This window comes from Canis lupus, chromosome 36 (genome assembly GCF_048164855.1).
Source record: "Canis lupus baileyi chromosome 36, mCanLup2.hap1, whole genome shotgun sequence".
NCBI lineage: Eukaryota > Metazoa > Chordata > Mammalia > Carnivora > Canidae > Canis > Canis lupus.
Genome location: NC_132873.1, coordinates 5,179,690 through 5,194,148, shown reverse-complemented (window position 1 = coordinate 5,194,148; position 14,459 = coordinate 5,179,690). Strand labels below are relative to the sequence as shown.

The following is a 14,459-nucleotide window of genomic DNA, read 5'->3' as shown; positions in this document are numbered from 1 at the left end:
CCACAAACCCCACGGTCGGCCTTCATCCCATATTTCTCCTTCCGCTTAACCCCATGCGCGTGCCCCCTCACCACGGAGAAACCTGAAGCCCCACAACTCATTATCTGCTCTGTACAACTGATGGTTCTGTTTCTGCTGAATACCTGGGCCTGAAATAGTCTCCACATTCACTTTCCACAACCCAAAATCCTCCTCGTGTCGAGGCCAGCCTCGGTGCTGCTTTTGTTTGCCCCTATCCATGGTCAGAATTCATTGTTGCTTCGTTTTTGCTCCCATAGCATTGTTTTAATGTTTATTATAGACTGCCTTTTGCCTTAAATTTTAGTTAGTGATTACATAAGTCTTTTTAAATGGTAAGTACCTTAAAGAAGGCAGGGACTGTGTTTTATCCATATCTGTAATTCCAGGACCTTGCACATGGAAGACCTTTTTTCTTTTTCTTTTTCTTTTTCTTTTTTAAGATTTTATTTATTCATGAGAGACACACAGAGAGAGAGAGAGAGAGAGAGAGAGAGAGGCAGAGACACAGGCAGAGGGAGAAGCAGACTCCCTGCAGGGAGCCCCATGTGGGGCTCGATCCCTGGACTCCAGGATCACACCCTGGGCTGAAGGCAGGCGCTCAACCCCCAAGCCACCTGGGTGTCCCATGGGAGGCCTTCAATAAATATTTCTTAAGTGAATGCTGGGGTTCGACTATAGATAGTTCAACATGCAGAATCTCATTCGTTCATTCCTGGCCCACTAAACCATGGCCCCCGCCTGAAGTTAGGCCTAATTAAAAGAAGGAAAGGCAACACACCTATCGAGAAATGAGCTTTAGATGGGCCCATTTCTCACACACATACACACACACACACCTCTACACCTCTTTCTAGGAGAAATTAGAACCTGGGAGCTGAGTCTCCAGCAAGCTGGGAGTTAGGGCTAAACTAACCAGGGCAGGAATAGGAGTCCTGGTAATCACTGGGACCCAAGTTCTCTGCTAGACTCAGGACACTGCTCCCCAAAGCCAGGCAACAAGTCGGCTGTCTCTCCTGGCTCAGAGGGCCCTCCTTCCTCATTCCCAGGGTTTTCAGGCAGCGGGCAGAGGCAACGGAGGGGCTGGGGGATGCAGGGATGCAACTTTTGGATGGGGAAAGGAAGCTCGTACTCTTTGGCACCCTTCTCCCTGGACTTCTCAGGCATCTGAGCCTTTGGGGCAGCAAAAGGAGATGGCATCCCTTGACCTAGGCCTCGCTCAAGCCTTGTACCTGCAAAAGAAACGTTGGTCAGGCCATTGCCCCATCCAGGGAGTGAGAACATCCTGGCTACTCCCCCACTGTGCTGGGGCCTGGCCTCAACTTACCGGGAATGGTGTTCTCTAAGAGGAAGCCCAAGAGTCCTGCCAGGAAGATGGGCTCTGTGAGCAGCGAGCGCAGTAACACATCCAAGGGGCTCCAGCCTACAGAGGGTTGGGGCCAGGCAGGAGGGGAACTCTGATCCTATGCAGGGTCAAAGAATCTTCTATTTCTATACCTAAATCTAAATCTCAGGCTGAGAACAGGTCTTTCTGAATTGTTATCTCGTCTCCCCCGGCCTTTGCCCCCCAACTCTGTATTTCCCTCATCTAGGCCCTTCCCACAAGATCCCAGCCCATCATCCTGTCTTCTGACCATCCACAGGCCCTCCAGATATATTTTGATAGTTCCAGGCTCTGGAAAGTTTGATATTAAAAGCCCCAACCATGGGGCACCTGGATGGTTCACTTGATTAAGCAGCCGACCCTCGGTTTTGGCTCAGATAATGATCTCAGGGTCCTGGGGTCAAGCCTGCTCCCAGGCTCCCAGCTTAATGGGGAGTCTGCTTGTGGACTCTCTCCCTCTCCCTTAGCCCCTCCCCCACTAGCACCTTCTCTCTCCCTCTCTCTAAAATAAAAATAAATCGATCTTACAAATAAATATATAAATGCCCCAATCTTGCTCCCCACTTCTTACCTTCCATGCTCTAGCCTGGTTTTCTCAACCTCAATACTTACTGACATTTTGGACCAGATAGCTCTTTGAGGGGGCCTGTCTTGTGCATTGTAGGATGCTTAACATCATCCCTGTACCTACTAAGTGCCAATAACAATCTCCTCCTTTTTTTGTAGCAACCAAAAATGTCTCTGGATATTTCCTGCAGGGGGAAATCCTCCTGTTGAGTGCCACTGCTATTAGCTAGGCTGCACTAACAAACTAAGGTATTTGCTGCTCCCTGGACATACCCTATGACTTCTTACATCTAGGTTGTTGTTTATGATGGCTCCCCCATCGGAAACAAGCTTCCTCTCACTAAGTACGTTCAGATCTTACCATCCTTCAAACCAGCAAAATGTTACTTTCTCCGTAAAACCTAACTTGGATCATCTTAAACAGAAACTCTCTCTCACCGCTGAGCACCCCAGCTCCTTATCTGACCCTTTCCTGTTATAGTTGTACATAGCTCTTCTCTCTTTTACTAGACTGTAACCTCTGGAGGCACCTTTGTATCCCAAGGGGCTTATCTGATGCTTGATAAATATTTGCTATACGAAGGGATGAACTATTTACACCGCAGCCTAGGAAAGGGTGTGGGACCTGGAGTCCACAGAGCCTCCAAGCCCCGAAGCCTCCAGCCCTGGGTCTCCTCCTCTTCCCATCCCTCCTCCTCCCACCTGTGCTCATCAGGACCGGGGCTTCTCGAAGCCATCTTGGCAGCAGCAGGGCCATGAAGATGGAGAAGCCAACAATGAAGACATTCCGCCCAGAGTCAATGTCAGCCAGGTGGAAGCTGGAGAATCCAGTAGACAGAACCACGGCCTGGGTCACCCCAAGTACCCCACCTGTCTCGTAGGGAAGTAACCAAGGGGGTTGGGAAGGGCTGGCAGGGCAGGGAGGACTGCGGGGCGGGGCAGGTTGGGATGGAGACAGACAACTCATTTTCCAGTTACGCCAAAAGCCCACTGAAGAGGCCAAGACGTTGGGCTGGGGAAAATGATAGCTCACTGCTATCCGTGTCAGGGGGGCTGTTCAGAAAGAGAGGGTGCCAGCCAGCCTCAAGCAACCAGCTGGGCCATCCTGGAGGGGGAGGGGAGTGCTGGTTCAATACCAGACCCGCTGATACGTCCACTCACCAAGCACAGGCAGCGGGATGGCGGTGAGGAGCTGGGCCAGCCTCGGGGAGAGCCCAAGCCCCACGCACAGCAGCCCCGCCAAGTGTGCCACTCTCCGAGATCCCGCCTAGGGGGAGGAGACATGCTGGAAGACACAGCCACCTATTCAAACAAAACTCTTCAAAGTTTTTGCCTGGCTGGCCCATCTCATCATTTGGATCCCAACTCAAATGGGACCCAAGAGTCCAAGAAGGACTCTACCTGAAGGGTCCTCCTTTTCTCAACCACTATCCCACAACTACCCTGCTTTGTTTTCTTTCTTGTTTTTAAAGACTTTATTTTTAATTTTTACCTGCTTTGTTTTCTTTTTTTTTTCCCCGCTTTGTTTTCTTGATAGCACCTATCACTCTGAAATTATCTTACATTTTTCCTTAAATTGTCTGCCTTTCCCTCTCTGAAGTGCCCAAGAGAGCAGGGACTTTATAAGACTTGATCTCACCAACTCCCAGCCCAAGGAAGAGAAGGAATGGAACGGTGGCTTAGTGTCTTCCTCACACTCCTAGCCCCTTTCCACTTCTAGGCACCTCCCTAAATGAGATAGTTGAGGTGGCGAGCGTGACAGAGTGCAGGATGCAGGTGGCAACCAGGCGGCACGAGTGTCCCCCCATCGCCCACATCTCCTGCTCCCCTGCCCCCACCCTCACACACATACCTGGATAAGACTCACTGTGCCCACGTTGGGGAAGCTGGATGCAGTGCCCATTGGGCTCCCCAACATCCCGGCCAGCACACTGCCCAGACCCTCCAGGCTCAGCCCTCGGCTGCACGCATGTGGAGGGGGCGAAGGCAATTGCAACAGCCGGCCACACAGGGCATAGCAGCCCAGGGAGCTGGTGGAGGCTGCCAAAGCCATGGAGATGCCTGCAGCCAGAGCCCTGGGTGTCAGCAAGGGCCAGGTCCACTCAGCTGGGGAGGGAGAAAGAGCTGTGTTGGGGCCAGACCCAAGGCTGGAGCACCTCCCTGCCTCCAAGGTTTTGTGCCACAGGAATCCTTGAGACCCCATTGTCTTTGAAGACAATCTCTTGCGACAAAACCAATAAACCCAGGAGAAACTCTTCCCTTTACCATGGTCTACAAGGCGTCATGTCTCACCACACTCTGCCTCACTCCCTTCACTCCAGATATACTGGCCTTGTTTCAGGCCCTTTGTACTAGGTGTGTTGCTGGCTACCACAGGGCCTTTGCATGTGCTGTTCTCCCTCCTAGAACGCTCTTCTCCCTGGCCTTCACTCTGTTAGCTCCTACTCATCTCTCACATCTCAGCTCAGAGATCACTTCCTCAAGAATACTTTTCCTGATGTCTCAAATACAGAGTCTCCATGATAAGCTGTCATTACACAAGGTATTTCCCCATTATCACACCTGCCACATGCAATTTTACATTTACTTGGGTGACTATTTAATCAGGATCTGCATTCCCCAGCAGATATAAGCTTCAGGGGTATCGGTACTGTGTCATATTTATCACCACGTCCCCTATCACATGCCCAGCACAAAATCAGCACACCACAGACCTCTGTTAAATCGACGAATGAACAACTTTTGTACACAACGCCTCAAAAGCAATTTGTATATGTAGGTCACCAACTCAAATGCCTGTGGGGGGAGGTAGCACAAAGGTGTAAGTTGGGTAAGGAGTATCAACAGGGAGCGGTGGGCCTGCAGATGTCTCTTCACACCCCCAAAAAACACCCGTGGCAAGGGGCTGCCATTGCCCCCCTCAGACTGGCAATTTCTCTCCCCCGTGTGTTTTGAGAAAACACAGGATTTAATTCAGAAATGAAATTCCCTAAATCTTGAGTCCAAAGAAATGAGGATGGAGGACGAAGAACGAACCTACCTGGGTGAGGCAGCCAGACCCATGGTGCCTTGGGGGATGCAGCCAGCTCTAGAGGGATGAGGCGCAGCCCCAGAAGCGCAGAGATGATCCACACACAGGCCACCGGCACCAGTACCTGAGGGGCAAAAACTGAGGTAGGAAAGAACCCCTCCCCAGAACCTTCCAGGCCAGCCTTTGAGGGGTAGACAGAAGCTAAAAGATAGCAGGCTGAGCGAGCATTCTATGCCATTCCTTCTCCCCTCATCTGCCCCTGGCCAGACTCTCACATACCGAGAAGAGCCGGAAGACAGGAATGGGAGTGTGGGGTGAAGAGTTTGAAGCTGGCCGCCAGGGGCACGGGGGTACCTGGCAGGAGCCCAGGTGCTGAGAACAGACCACCACGAGCAGGATAAGCCTAGGAGAGAGAAGGAGTTTTAGGAGCAAGAGGAAGCAGGCCTCCTGTGTCGGGTGATAGAGGTAAGAACGGAATAATTCGTTAAAAGGGGTCCCAGAGAAGAGAGGAAGGAGGATGTCTTGGGGGGAGGTTAGCGGGGGATAGTGTAAAAGCCAGGGAGACCAAACGAATCCAGCCAAAATCCTGGACTCCAAATCCACAAGAGTCTGGCCCTGCTCAGATGGCTGCTGAGTTGGGTAGGGCCAGCTGCTCTCCCCCCGCCCCCCAGGTCCCGCACAGCCCTCTGGTCACCACCCCACACCTCTCAGGACTTACGTACAGCAAGGCCAGGCCCCAGTGAGTAGAGCAGAAGAGGGCCACCTCCCTGTGGGCAGAGAACCCTGCCACCACCAGGCTGGGGGCCAGCACCAGGGGCCCACAGTGGGGGAACAAGTGGCCAGGACCCCCCAACAGCCCCAGCGTGCCCTGCAGCAGCCCAGATACCACCACAGCCCCGGACACCTGGAGGAGCCAAGAAAAAGAACAAAGGGGGAGCGTTCTGCTCAACGGAGTTGACTTAGGCCTGGACTTCTTGATGAATTCTTAGGGGTGGGCCTCTGCCCTCGCTCCTTCCCCCAGACCATCTCAGTCCCCACCAGCTGGAAACAAGAACCTCCTCCTCCCTGCCATCACCTCCAGCCCTCCTGCCCTCCATCCCCAGGCACTCACCTCTCGGAGAGAAGTGTTCCAGAGCGCCAGGCCAGGGCAGCCAGGCCCCCCACACCGGCGCAGCACAAGGGAGGCTGGGACAGGGACAAGTTGGGGGTGTGGAGAGGACAGCGGTAAGCGGGACAGAACCCCAGTGTTCTACAGTCCTAGCTGGTGCTTGGCACAGCTCCAAGCCCCCACAGCCTGGTGGTTCCCATCCCCGCCTGCTCTCAATCCAGCACCCACGTACACCCGGAGGCTCAGATTGGTACCCCACCCCACCCTCACCCCTTGCCCTGGCTCTGTGCTCACAGTTTCCAGGGGTCTGGATGGCCAGAGGTAACTTCTGGGTCAGCACCAGAGCAGGGACAAGGAACTCTAAGGATGGAGCCTGGACAAGAGGCAGCCTGTAGGAACAGCAGCCCTGGCAGGTCTGGAAACGCAGCAGCTGAAAGGACTCCTCAGGCCTCTCCCACACTCACACGAGTACACACACACACACACACACATACACACACACACACACGTGGGACCCCGCCCCCTTCTCTTCAGGGAGTTCCCCTCACCTGCTGCCGATCCAAATTTGCAGGATGGTGGACACACCACAGGAAAAGAAGCTGGAGGCCAAGAGCTGGGCAGGGGAGGAAGAGAGCTCTCCTGGCGGGAGTCCTTGAAGCAGGAGCAGGTGGGAGGCACAGAGCAGAGAAGCCAGGACCAAGATATGCTGCAGGAGGAGGAATGGGATGGGTGGTCTTCAGGAAAAAGTGGAAATACCCCTTGCCAGAGGGCTTCTCAGGTCACACCTATCCCCCCAGAACTCTTCTTCAGCCAGCACCAACTCCTACACCTCTGCTCCTACCTGCAGAGCCAGAAGACAGCTGAGGCCCCAGGGAGGAGGCCCACACTGAGAAGCCCAAAGGTGAGAGGAGGGATTTTGGACAGCAGATTGTGGTGGCGGCAGCGGTGGTGGCAGTGGTGACGACGACAATGGCAGAGGAGCCAGGGCATCCTGCAGGTCCATGGATCGGAGTTGGATGGGATGGTGGGGTGATCGGCTCATGCAGCCCTGCTCTCTTCTTGTCTTGGCTGTCCTGGGCCAGAGTTAAGTAGAGAGTGTAAGAGGTCAGAGTTTGGATGAAGTTAGCTGCCTGGTGTGAGGAGGGGGTAGAGGTGTCAGTGAAGCGGAGCGAAGGGGTGAGGGATTTGGGGCAGGACAGGCCCTTTCACCTTTGCCCAGCTGTTGTGCAAATTCCATCACCCATTAACTGTGGAACCACATTCTAGACCCCTCCCCCCAAGAATCTCCATCTAGATCCCCTGTTCCACGCTCTGCAATGCGGAGAGCAGGGGTGGGGAGAAGACTTATCAAAGATCCTGGGGAAGTTTTACAGTGTTCCCTCCTCACCACCAGCAACTGGAAAGATCAGTGTTACACCAGTTTTCAGCCTTTTCGGAGTCCAGCCCCCAGGACTCCCCAGAAAGGAAATGCATGGGTAATATCCATACATGGCACGTGGCGACAGTGACCACAACTCCGTGTAATATCCTCACCGTAACAGAAAGGAGAAATAAAGGTGATTGATAACAAGTATCTCATATGTGAAAGCTTGGGCCCAGCTAAACAAGGAGACAATGTAATGCACTGCCAGCCCGCATGTCGAATCACCGTGGATGTGGTGTCTACAATGCCCACTGATACTGGTGCTTTCCTGGTGACTCACATGCCACAAGCCGCGCTGCCATTGGTGACCTGATGTTCCAAAATAACGAGCAAGTTCTTGGCAAAGTGCTGAACCAAGCAAAGTCCAGTTTTAATTTACACGTAGGTACATTCCTGGCAAACAGTCTTTTTCAAAATGTGCAAACTATCTCGTGTTTACGTGCTAAAAAGTTCTAGGCTCACATAAACAGGCTTTTCATATCTATGATGTCCAGTGGGTCATTCAAGAGTTGCCTTGAGAATTCTTCATAATAAGGGAAGAGTCTCAAGCAGTTCAGGTTGCCTAGCATCCTGCACATAACAGCTAAATGCCAGCAGCATCCCTTCACATTTTTGCCTCAAAAAATGCCTTGTAAGTTACCAGAATGCCCCCTAGGGGGCAGTACTACCTGTCCCAAATGCCCTCAGTCCAGGTGCCAGAAGGGTTATCCTTCCTCCAATGATAACTCAGCCTTGGACTCCTCTTAACACCACCATTACCATGTGTCAGAGGAGACTGGAAGTCAGGGTAGAGAGAGGATGCTGATCTTGGCCTCTAAGGATCCACAAGGACAGGGCCCACCTCAGGCATCCCAGAGGACCCAAGTCAAGCAACACCAGGGGCCCCAGGGTGCTGGAAGCAGGGATGAGGGGACGTTGGAAATGGAAGCCTGTAACCATTAAACAATACAGACGTTTTTTTTTAAAAAAAATTATTTTAGAAAGAGACAGAGAGACTGCACGCACATGCATGCTAGAACAGAGGATGGGCAGAGGGAGAGGGAGAGAGAGACTCTCAATCCGACTCCTCGCTGAGCATGGAGCCCAATGCAGGGCTCGATCTCAGGACCCTGAAATCATGACCTGACCCGAAACCAAAAGTTGAACGCCCAACCCACTGACCACCTAGGCACCCCTCAAACAGGAAGTTCTAAAATGGGGCCCTTAGAGAATGAGTTGCAAGATAATGGGCTCAGGAAGTAGAAAGGCTTAGAACACAGAGACGAGGGGGAAATTCTGCTAGGGCTGCCGCAGAAGAAAAACATCCAGGCCGTGCAACTGAAACTGTTTATTGAAACCTCAGTTCTACAAAAGCGTGAAAAACCCAGATACAAAGCAGTGGCCACAGAGGCCTGTGAAGAGAACACCCAGGAGAAGAACCAGGGGAAGAGGGGAAGCCCAGGAGCAAGGTACTAAGAAGAGGTTGGAAGACAAAAGGGAAAGGCCGAAGGTCCCAGCAGTCCCTGGCTCCTTGAGGCTACATCCGAGGGATGGGTGTGGAGAGGGTTCCCCACCTCACCCCGGCTTCCCCCGGCAGATCCACCTTGGCCCTATCAGTCCCTGACTCTCCTGCTTCAGGGACATCACACAGGCCCCCAGTCAACTTTTCCTCCCTCCCTCACCCCACTTTTCCCCTTCCATCCTTAAAAGCCAAAGTTTAGAACCGAGGGAGGTAGAGAGACAAGGAATCTTCTTGGTCTGGCTGTGACAAGGCCCTGGTCGTGACATGGCCCTGGTCACCAACCTGCAGCCTTCCCTGGTATCATCACTGCCCTGGCCAAGCAGCCAGCCACTGAGAGTGAGTGACCTTCAGTCCTTCGGCCCCATAGCCCCTTAAGCTCCCTCGCCTAGGAGGACAGGGACCAGCCAAGGACCCAGAGAGGTAGAGAGGATCTAAATCAAGCTTTGCCCCTCCAGGTTCTCAGGGACTCCCAGATCCTCTTAGTGTGTTCCTCGGAGGCCCGCCTAGCCTGGGAAAATGAAAGACTTGAGACGGGCTAGCTCCATGACACTGAAAAGGGAACACTGCTGAGGTTGGGGGAGCAGAGGGAGCATTGGGCTCCAGGGCCAGGGGGGAGCCAGGTTACGGGAGTGGTACCCAGGGTTGGGGGGCCCAGTGGGAACTGTATGGTTGGAGTGGTGGCAGGCGTGGCAGCTTGGGGTATCTCTCTGGAGCTTCTGGCAGAGGAGACAGTTATGGAGCAGAGTGGGAGGGGCAGGAGGGTCTGGGGGAGGCAATGGTGGAGGTGTCAGTGAAGCCAGAAGACTGCCCCAGAGTGAACGCAGCCCTGTGTCGCCATCTAGGCAGCTGGAGACATTAACGGGACGCGGCAGGCACTGTGGCACAGAAGAAGGTAGGCAGGGTTCCAAGAGGCACCTGGAGACCAGTCCAAGGTCGGGGGGGCCTGGGGAGGGGCTGCAGGACAGCCCCAAGGACTGATGAATTACGGCCACCGATGCCACCGCCAGGGCCACACTGCTCACATATGCCATAGCCAACAGGCAGGACAGCTGCAAGAGAGAATGTAAGAAAAGTCAGTTCGCAAACACCCTTCCCCTAAAACCTGCTTCTGACTGTCTTTAACCCACTCACTCTTTGTCCGAAAGCTTGTACTCAAGTCAGAGCTGTCATCGCCTAGTCTCAAACCCATCTCCCAAGACCTGCAGCACTTGCCCATCCCACACCTACAGAGCAGTCCGCCCGCTCGCTCCAGGCCCCTCGCCTTCGCAGCCATCCTCACCTTTGCCAGGCGCTGGCAGAGGGAGCCCAGGGCCAACTGCCAGGCTGGTTGCTCCAGCAGCACACACAGGTCTGTGTAGGTATACCAGCCCCGCCGCCGTCCCTGCTGCTCAGCCACACTGTTGGCAGGGGAGAAAGACAAGGGGAGTCTGCAGCTCTTCTGCAGCTGGCCCAGTGGCACCCTCATTCCCCTGGGGGCCCACCAGGACACACTGGGGAACTTGTTACACGTACAGATTCCTAGGCTACCTGTTGATCCAGAAACTGAGAGTGAAACTGAGATCTGTGTTTTAAAGGAGCTTCTCCCGCCCTTCCAAAGGTGATTACAAAGAGGGCAGACAGGTTTAGGAGCCACTATCTTGGGCAATTTTCTTTCCTCTCTCCTCCCTCCCCCCAGTGACACAGACCCTTATTTCTGTTTCCTTCTTACGATTTAGGGCTAAGCCCCCAAATCCCTTGAGCCTTTCTCCCCAACTCCAGAACCTACCAGCTCTCCAGCCAGCTCAGCACCTCAAAGATCTCCCGAGGATCAGTATAGAGACGCCAATCCTGTGGGCAGGAAAACAAGGGCGCCAGACCAAACTCAGATACGAGCCACAGTCACTGAATAACCAGGACCATGGCACCAACTACAACCACCACTCCCGCAGATACTTACTCGGCACTTCCTACGTGCAGATACTTGTTTCGAGAGCTTTTACATATTAACTCATTTATCACCATGTTATTTTGTTTCACAGTACGCCCCTCAGCTAACCCCTCAGTTATGCCCATAGGAAGCTCAGAGTTGTGAGGCAGAGTAAGTCTGGAGGCAAATATTCAGAATCCAGTGAGATAAGCTCTGACTCAGATTGTAACATGTAGGGCCTGAAGGAAGGGGTGGGGGATACTTCGTTTCTGGCCTCACCATGCCAGGAACCTCCAAAGGCTGTGGTTGGTCCAGAAGGGCTGGGAAGGGAAGCCACTAATAAGAAAAGACACCAGGAAAAGAGGCAAAAACAGAAAGAAAGAAACTACAGAGCACTACCAGAAAAGGAAAAAAAAGAAAGGAACATAACGAGAGCTCAGAGAAGCCGAGTGAGACAGAACAGCTACTCACCATGGCACTCAGGAAGCCCCGCTCCAGGGCGTTGAGAGTGGGCACGGCCACGCCCCCTGCCGCTCCCCATTCATCATTGAAGACCTCCTCCTCCTCCCCTTCATCATAGAGGTACTTACTGGCCACCATCTACAGAGGAGCCAGAAGCGGTGTCTCAAGAGCTCAGGGCCAGCCTCTGGCTCAGCAGGGAGATGGAGGGGAGGGGGCGTCTTACCATGGAGATCAGGAACAAGTCAGAGGATGACACGTGCTGTAGGTAGCCTGGGTTTCGATGCCGGAGCCGCTCAATGTACACCAGGGCAAGCATCATAGCACATGGGGAGATGCACGCCTCCCTGGGTGGCAGAAAGGATCTCTAATTAACCCCAAGGGTCTTTCAGCCCTTACCACTCTTACAACGCTCATCCCTGTGCCTTTACATCTTTGCTTTACAGATAAACACTTCCCTTTCTCTGGGGCCCAAACACTCTCTCGTCCTACCGGCCTCAATTCCAGGCTCACCTGGACACATGAGCTACGTATTTCTTCTGGAGTCGACGAATAGGGCTGGGGGCTGCCTTCTGGAGCAGTTCCACAGCAATGTCTGCAGGAGGCAAAAAGGCCGGCAGATAGGCAAGCAACTCCTCCCTTACCACCTCACCCCCACACACACCTAGTTCCCACTGCTATCAACAGAACAGTCGGATCAGTATAATCTGAGGCCTTAGGGACAGAACCACAGTAAAACAAAACAAACTCTCCCACCCTGAGACAAAAAGCCCATTCCACATTTGACTTTCAGCTCCTTCCAGCAGGAAGGGCTTATTTGCGGGTCACCTGAAATTACCCAGATTTGTCTTTCATCCCACCAATCTGAGAAAATAAACACACCTTGTAAATTTGCGATACATGTGTTACGTTGCCCATTTACAAATCAAGAGCGATACAAATTCCTAAGACAGTGATGTGTTTCACTCATCTGAACTAAAAAAAGATGTGAAATGGAAACCAACTCCTTGTACCAGGTATTGATAAGTTAGCTACGAACAGACAACATAGCTCGTGGGGTATACACCCAGTCATTCTGGTGGCCTCTGACAGCCCCACCTTCATGCTTCTCTCTAATCACACAACACTAACCTGCCACGGGGCTGGAGAGCTCCTCCAAGCTGCAGTCAGCTTCCCAGTCCCAGCCATAGTAGAGTCTCCTTCGGATCCGAGCACTCAGTTTCTGGTGTCCTGGGAGGAACTGAAACGGCAGGTGGTGGCCCGTGAAGGCCAGGGAAGGGAGGCTACGGTGGAGATCCTGGCTCCGGGGTGGGAGTGGGGTGCGGGCAGCAGGCTCAGCTCACTGCTAGGAGGCCCGTGCCCCCACCCCGCCCGGTTCTCGGGATTATTTGCCAACGGCGGCCTATCTAGGGGGTGGGGGGGAGATCCTGCACCACGGGCTCGCCCCCGGAGAGGTCCTCCCGAGAAGGTCCTGGAGGCCAATCCTACCCCGTTCCTCTCCCCCTGGGCCCAAGGCGCCAGGGCCTCGGGTAGGCATGGCTCGAGGGGCTCGCGCCCGGCTTCCAGACCCAGCCGGCAGGCAGGCGCGCTGGCGGCCGCGCTCGGCCGCGGGGAGCGCCCGGGGAGGCCACGGAGGGGGCGGGCCGCGCTCTCACCGTGAAGTCCTGGAAGCCGGTGAGGCAGAAGGTGCCCTCTTCGTCCCGCAGGAGCCCGGCCAGGTCCATCGCGCCGCCACCTGCCGCCCTGCGAACGTGGAAGGGAACGCGCGCGTGTCCGGGAGCCGCGGAGCCCTCGCCCGCCCGCGCCCTCCCCAGCGCAGCCCCCGGGCCTCGGCTCCTCGCGCCGGCGGCGGCAGGCGGGGCCGGGCTGGCGGGCGCCTCTTCCTGTTCCGCCCCGGGCGGGGCTCCGGGCTCGGCGATCCGGCCCCGGCGCGGGGTGCGGGGTGCGAGGCGCGGGGCGCGGGCCTCGGGGCCTGGGCGCTCACCTCACCCAGCGCCGGCCGCCCCCGCCCGGAGCTTCCTGCCGCCCGCTGGGCCCGCCTTCCCCGCCCCCCCCCCCCGACCGCCCCGAGCGCGGCGAGCCCTCGCCTGGGCGACGGGGACAGTCCCGGGGGCCACGCCTCGCGGGGGGGACCGAGCCGGCCGCCTTCTGTACCGACGCGGACGTTCGAGGCACTGAAAAGCGAGATGCGCGACAACGAATTGCTGCCAAATGTTTCCTTGTTTGTTTGAAGACATCCCTAACGTGCCTAAAGAACATTTTTGGAAAGAATACAAAAACGCTTCACAGTGCGTGCCCTGGGGTCAAGGTGGCGGAGGAAGAAACTTACGTCTTGCCGTATTCCTCCCTTTCCGTAGTTTGCTACATACAAGTAGGTGTTTTGTGGGGCCGCTGCAGAAATTAGGGATCACGAGGGACGATAAAGCGCCTGGGACTCTGGAGCCTCAATAAATACCATTAATACGCGCCCCCAAAGCGAACACCTCAACAGGATTCTATTTTTAGACTCACCCCGCAACCCCAATCTCCTGTTTGAGCGAGGGAGTGATTGCAAGGAGCTCCGAGAGGCGCTGGCCGTGAAGGTTACGGAAAGGGACGGGAGGAAACTACTCTTCCGACTAGGGGAGGCTGTTTTTGAGTCGCTCGGGTCACGCGCCGGTGTTTGTTTACCCGCTGAGGGGAGGGACCTGGGAGGACCAGAAAGTCAGGGGCTGAGTAACAGGGCGGCCGCCGCCCTCCGCGGGCCGCAGCAGGTCCCGCCCGCGACCCTGGGCATCTGGAAGCCGACTTGCTGCCCCTTCGGGCCGCAGCGCACCGGGAACACCGGGCCAGTCACGGACCCCCCAGCCGCCCTGCCCGTACAGGGGGGAGAAACCGGGCTGGCGTGAGGCCCCGCGGCCCCCTCGGGCCGGAAGGGCAGAGCAGCGCCGCGGCCCCGGCGCCGACGCGACTCCAGCAGCTGCACCACGAACCTGCGCAGGAGCAGGGGGGCCGGCAGCCGCCTGCGCGCAGGCGCGGGCCGCGCTCTCCCGGCGGTTAGGGCGCGTCACGTGACGGGCTCG

At 55.3% G+C, this 14,459-nt stretch overlaps 2 protein-coding genes and 1 long non-coding RNA gene across 16 annotated transcripts; 1 reads left to right on the top strand and 2 right to left on the bottom strand.

The window, feature by feature from the left end:
* Positions 1–275: 275 nt before the first annotated feature.
* SLC23A3 (solute carrier family 23 member 3) lies at positions 276–8,711 on the bottom strand. 7 transcript variants are annotated; one of them, XM_072813139.1, is made up of 12 exons: positions 6,950–8,711; positions 6,657–6,814; positions 6,403–6,497; positions 6,112–6,185; positions 5,723–5,904; positions 5,280–5,403; positions 5,010–5,124; positions 3,822–4,075; positions 3,131–3,236; positions 2,672–2,839; positions 1,346–1,441; positions 276–1,250 (listed from the first exon to the last, which is right to left on the bottom strand). In XM_072813139.1, the coding sequence occupies exons 1-12, from the start codon at positions 7,148–7,150 to the stop codon at positions 961–963; spliced, it is 1,863 nt and encodes a 620-aa protein (XP_072669240.1). In that variant the 5' UTR covers positions 7,151–8,711; the 3' UTR covers positions 276–960. The 7 variants fall into 7 exon arrangements, with proteins under 7 accessions (XP_072669240.1, XP_072669241.1, XP_072669246.1 ...); XM_072813140.1 differs by having other exon boundaries at positions 1,346–1,381; XM_072813143.1 differs by having other exon boundaries at positions 1,097–1,250; positions 1,346–1,481.
* On the top strand, positions 334–9,626 carry LOC140625675 (uncharacterized). Of its 2 annotated transcripts, XR_012025008.1 has the most exons (4): positions 334–353; positions 2,685–5,143; positions 5,268–5,465; positions 6,956–9,626. It is a non-coding gene; the product is annotated as an uncharacterized lncRNA (long non-coding RNA). The 2 variants fall into 2 exon arrangements; XR_012025007.1 differs by lacking the exon at positions 334–353 and having other exon boundaries at positions 472–5,143.
* On the bottom strand, positions 8,844–14,386 carry CNPPD1 (cyclin Pas1/PHO80 domain containing 1). 7 transcript variants are annotated; one of them, XM_072813148.1, is made up of 11 exons: positions 14,260–14,385; positions 13,909–14,084; positions 13,552–13,788; positions 13,053–13,140; positions 12,529–12,637; positions 11,911–11,992; positions 11,624–11,744; positions 11,410–11,538; positions 10,798–10,859; positions 10,312–10,429; positions 8,844–10,081 (listed from the first exon to the last, which is right to left on the bottom strand). In XM_072813148.1, exons 3-11 carry the CDS (start codon positions 13,632–13,634, stop codon positions 9,536–9,538), a joined length of 1,338 nt encoding a protein of 445 aa, XP_072669249.1. In that variant the 5' UTR covers positions 13,635–13,788; positions 13,909–14,084; positions 14,260–14,385; the 3' UTR covers positions 8,844–9,535. The 7 variants fall into 7 exon arrangements, with proteins under 7 accessions (XP_072669249.1, XP_072669253.1, XP_072669250.1 ...); XM_072813152.1 differs by having other exon boundaries at positions 13,727–13,788; XM_072813149.1 differs by having other exon boundaries at positions 13,552–13,645; positions 14,260–14,379.
* Positions 14,387–14,459: the final 73 nt, after the last annotated feature.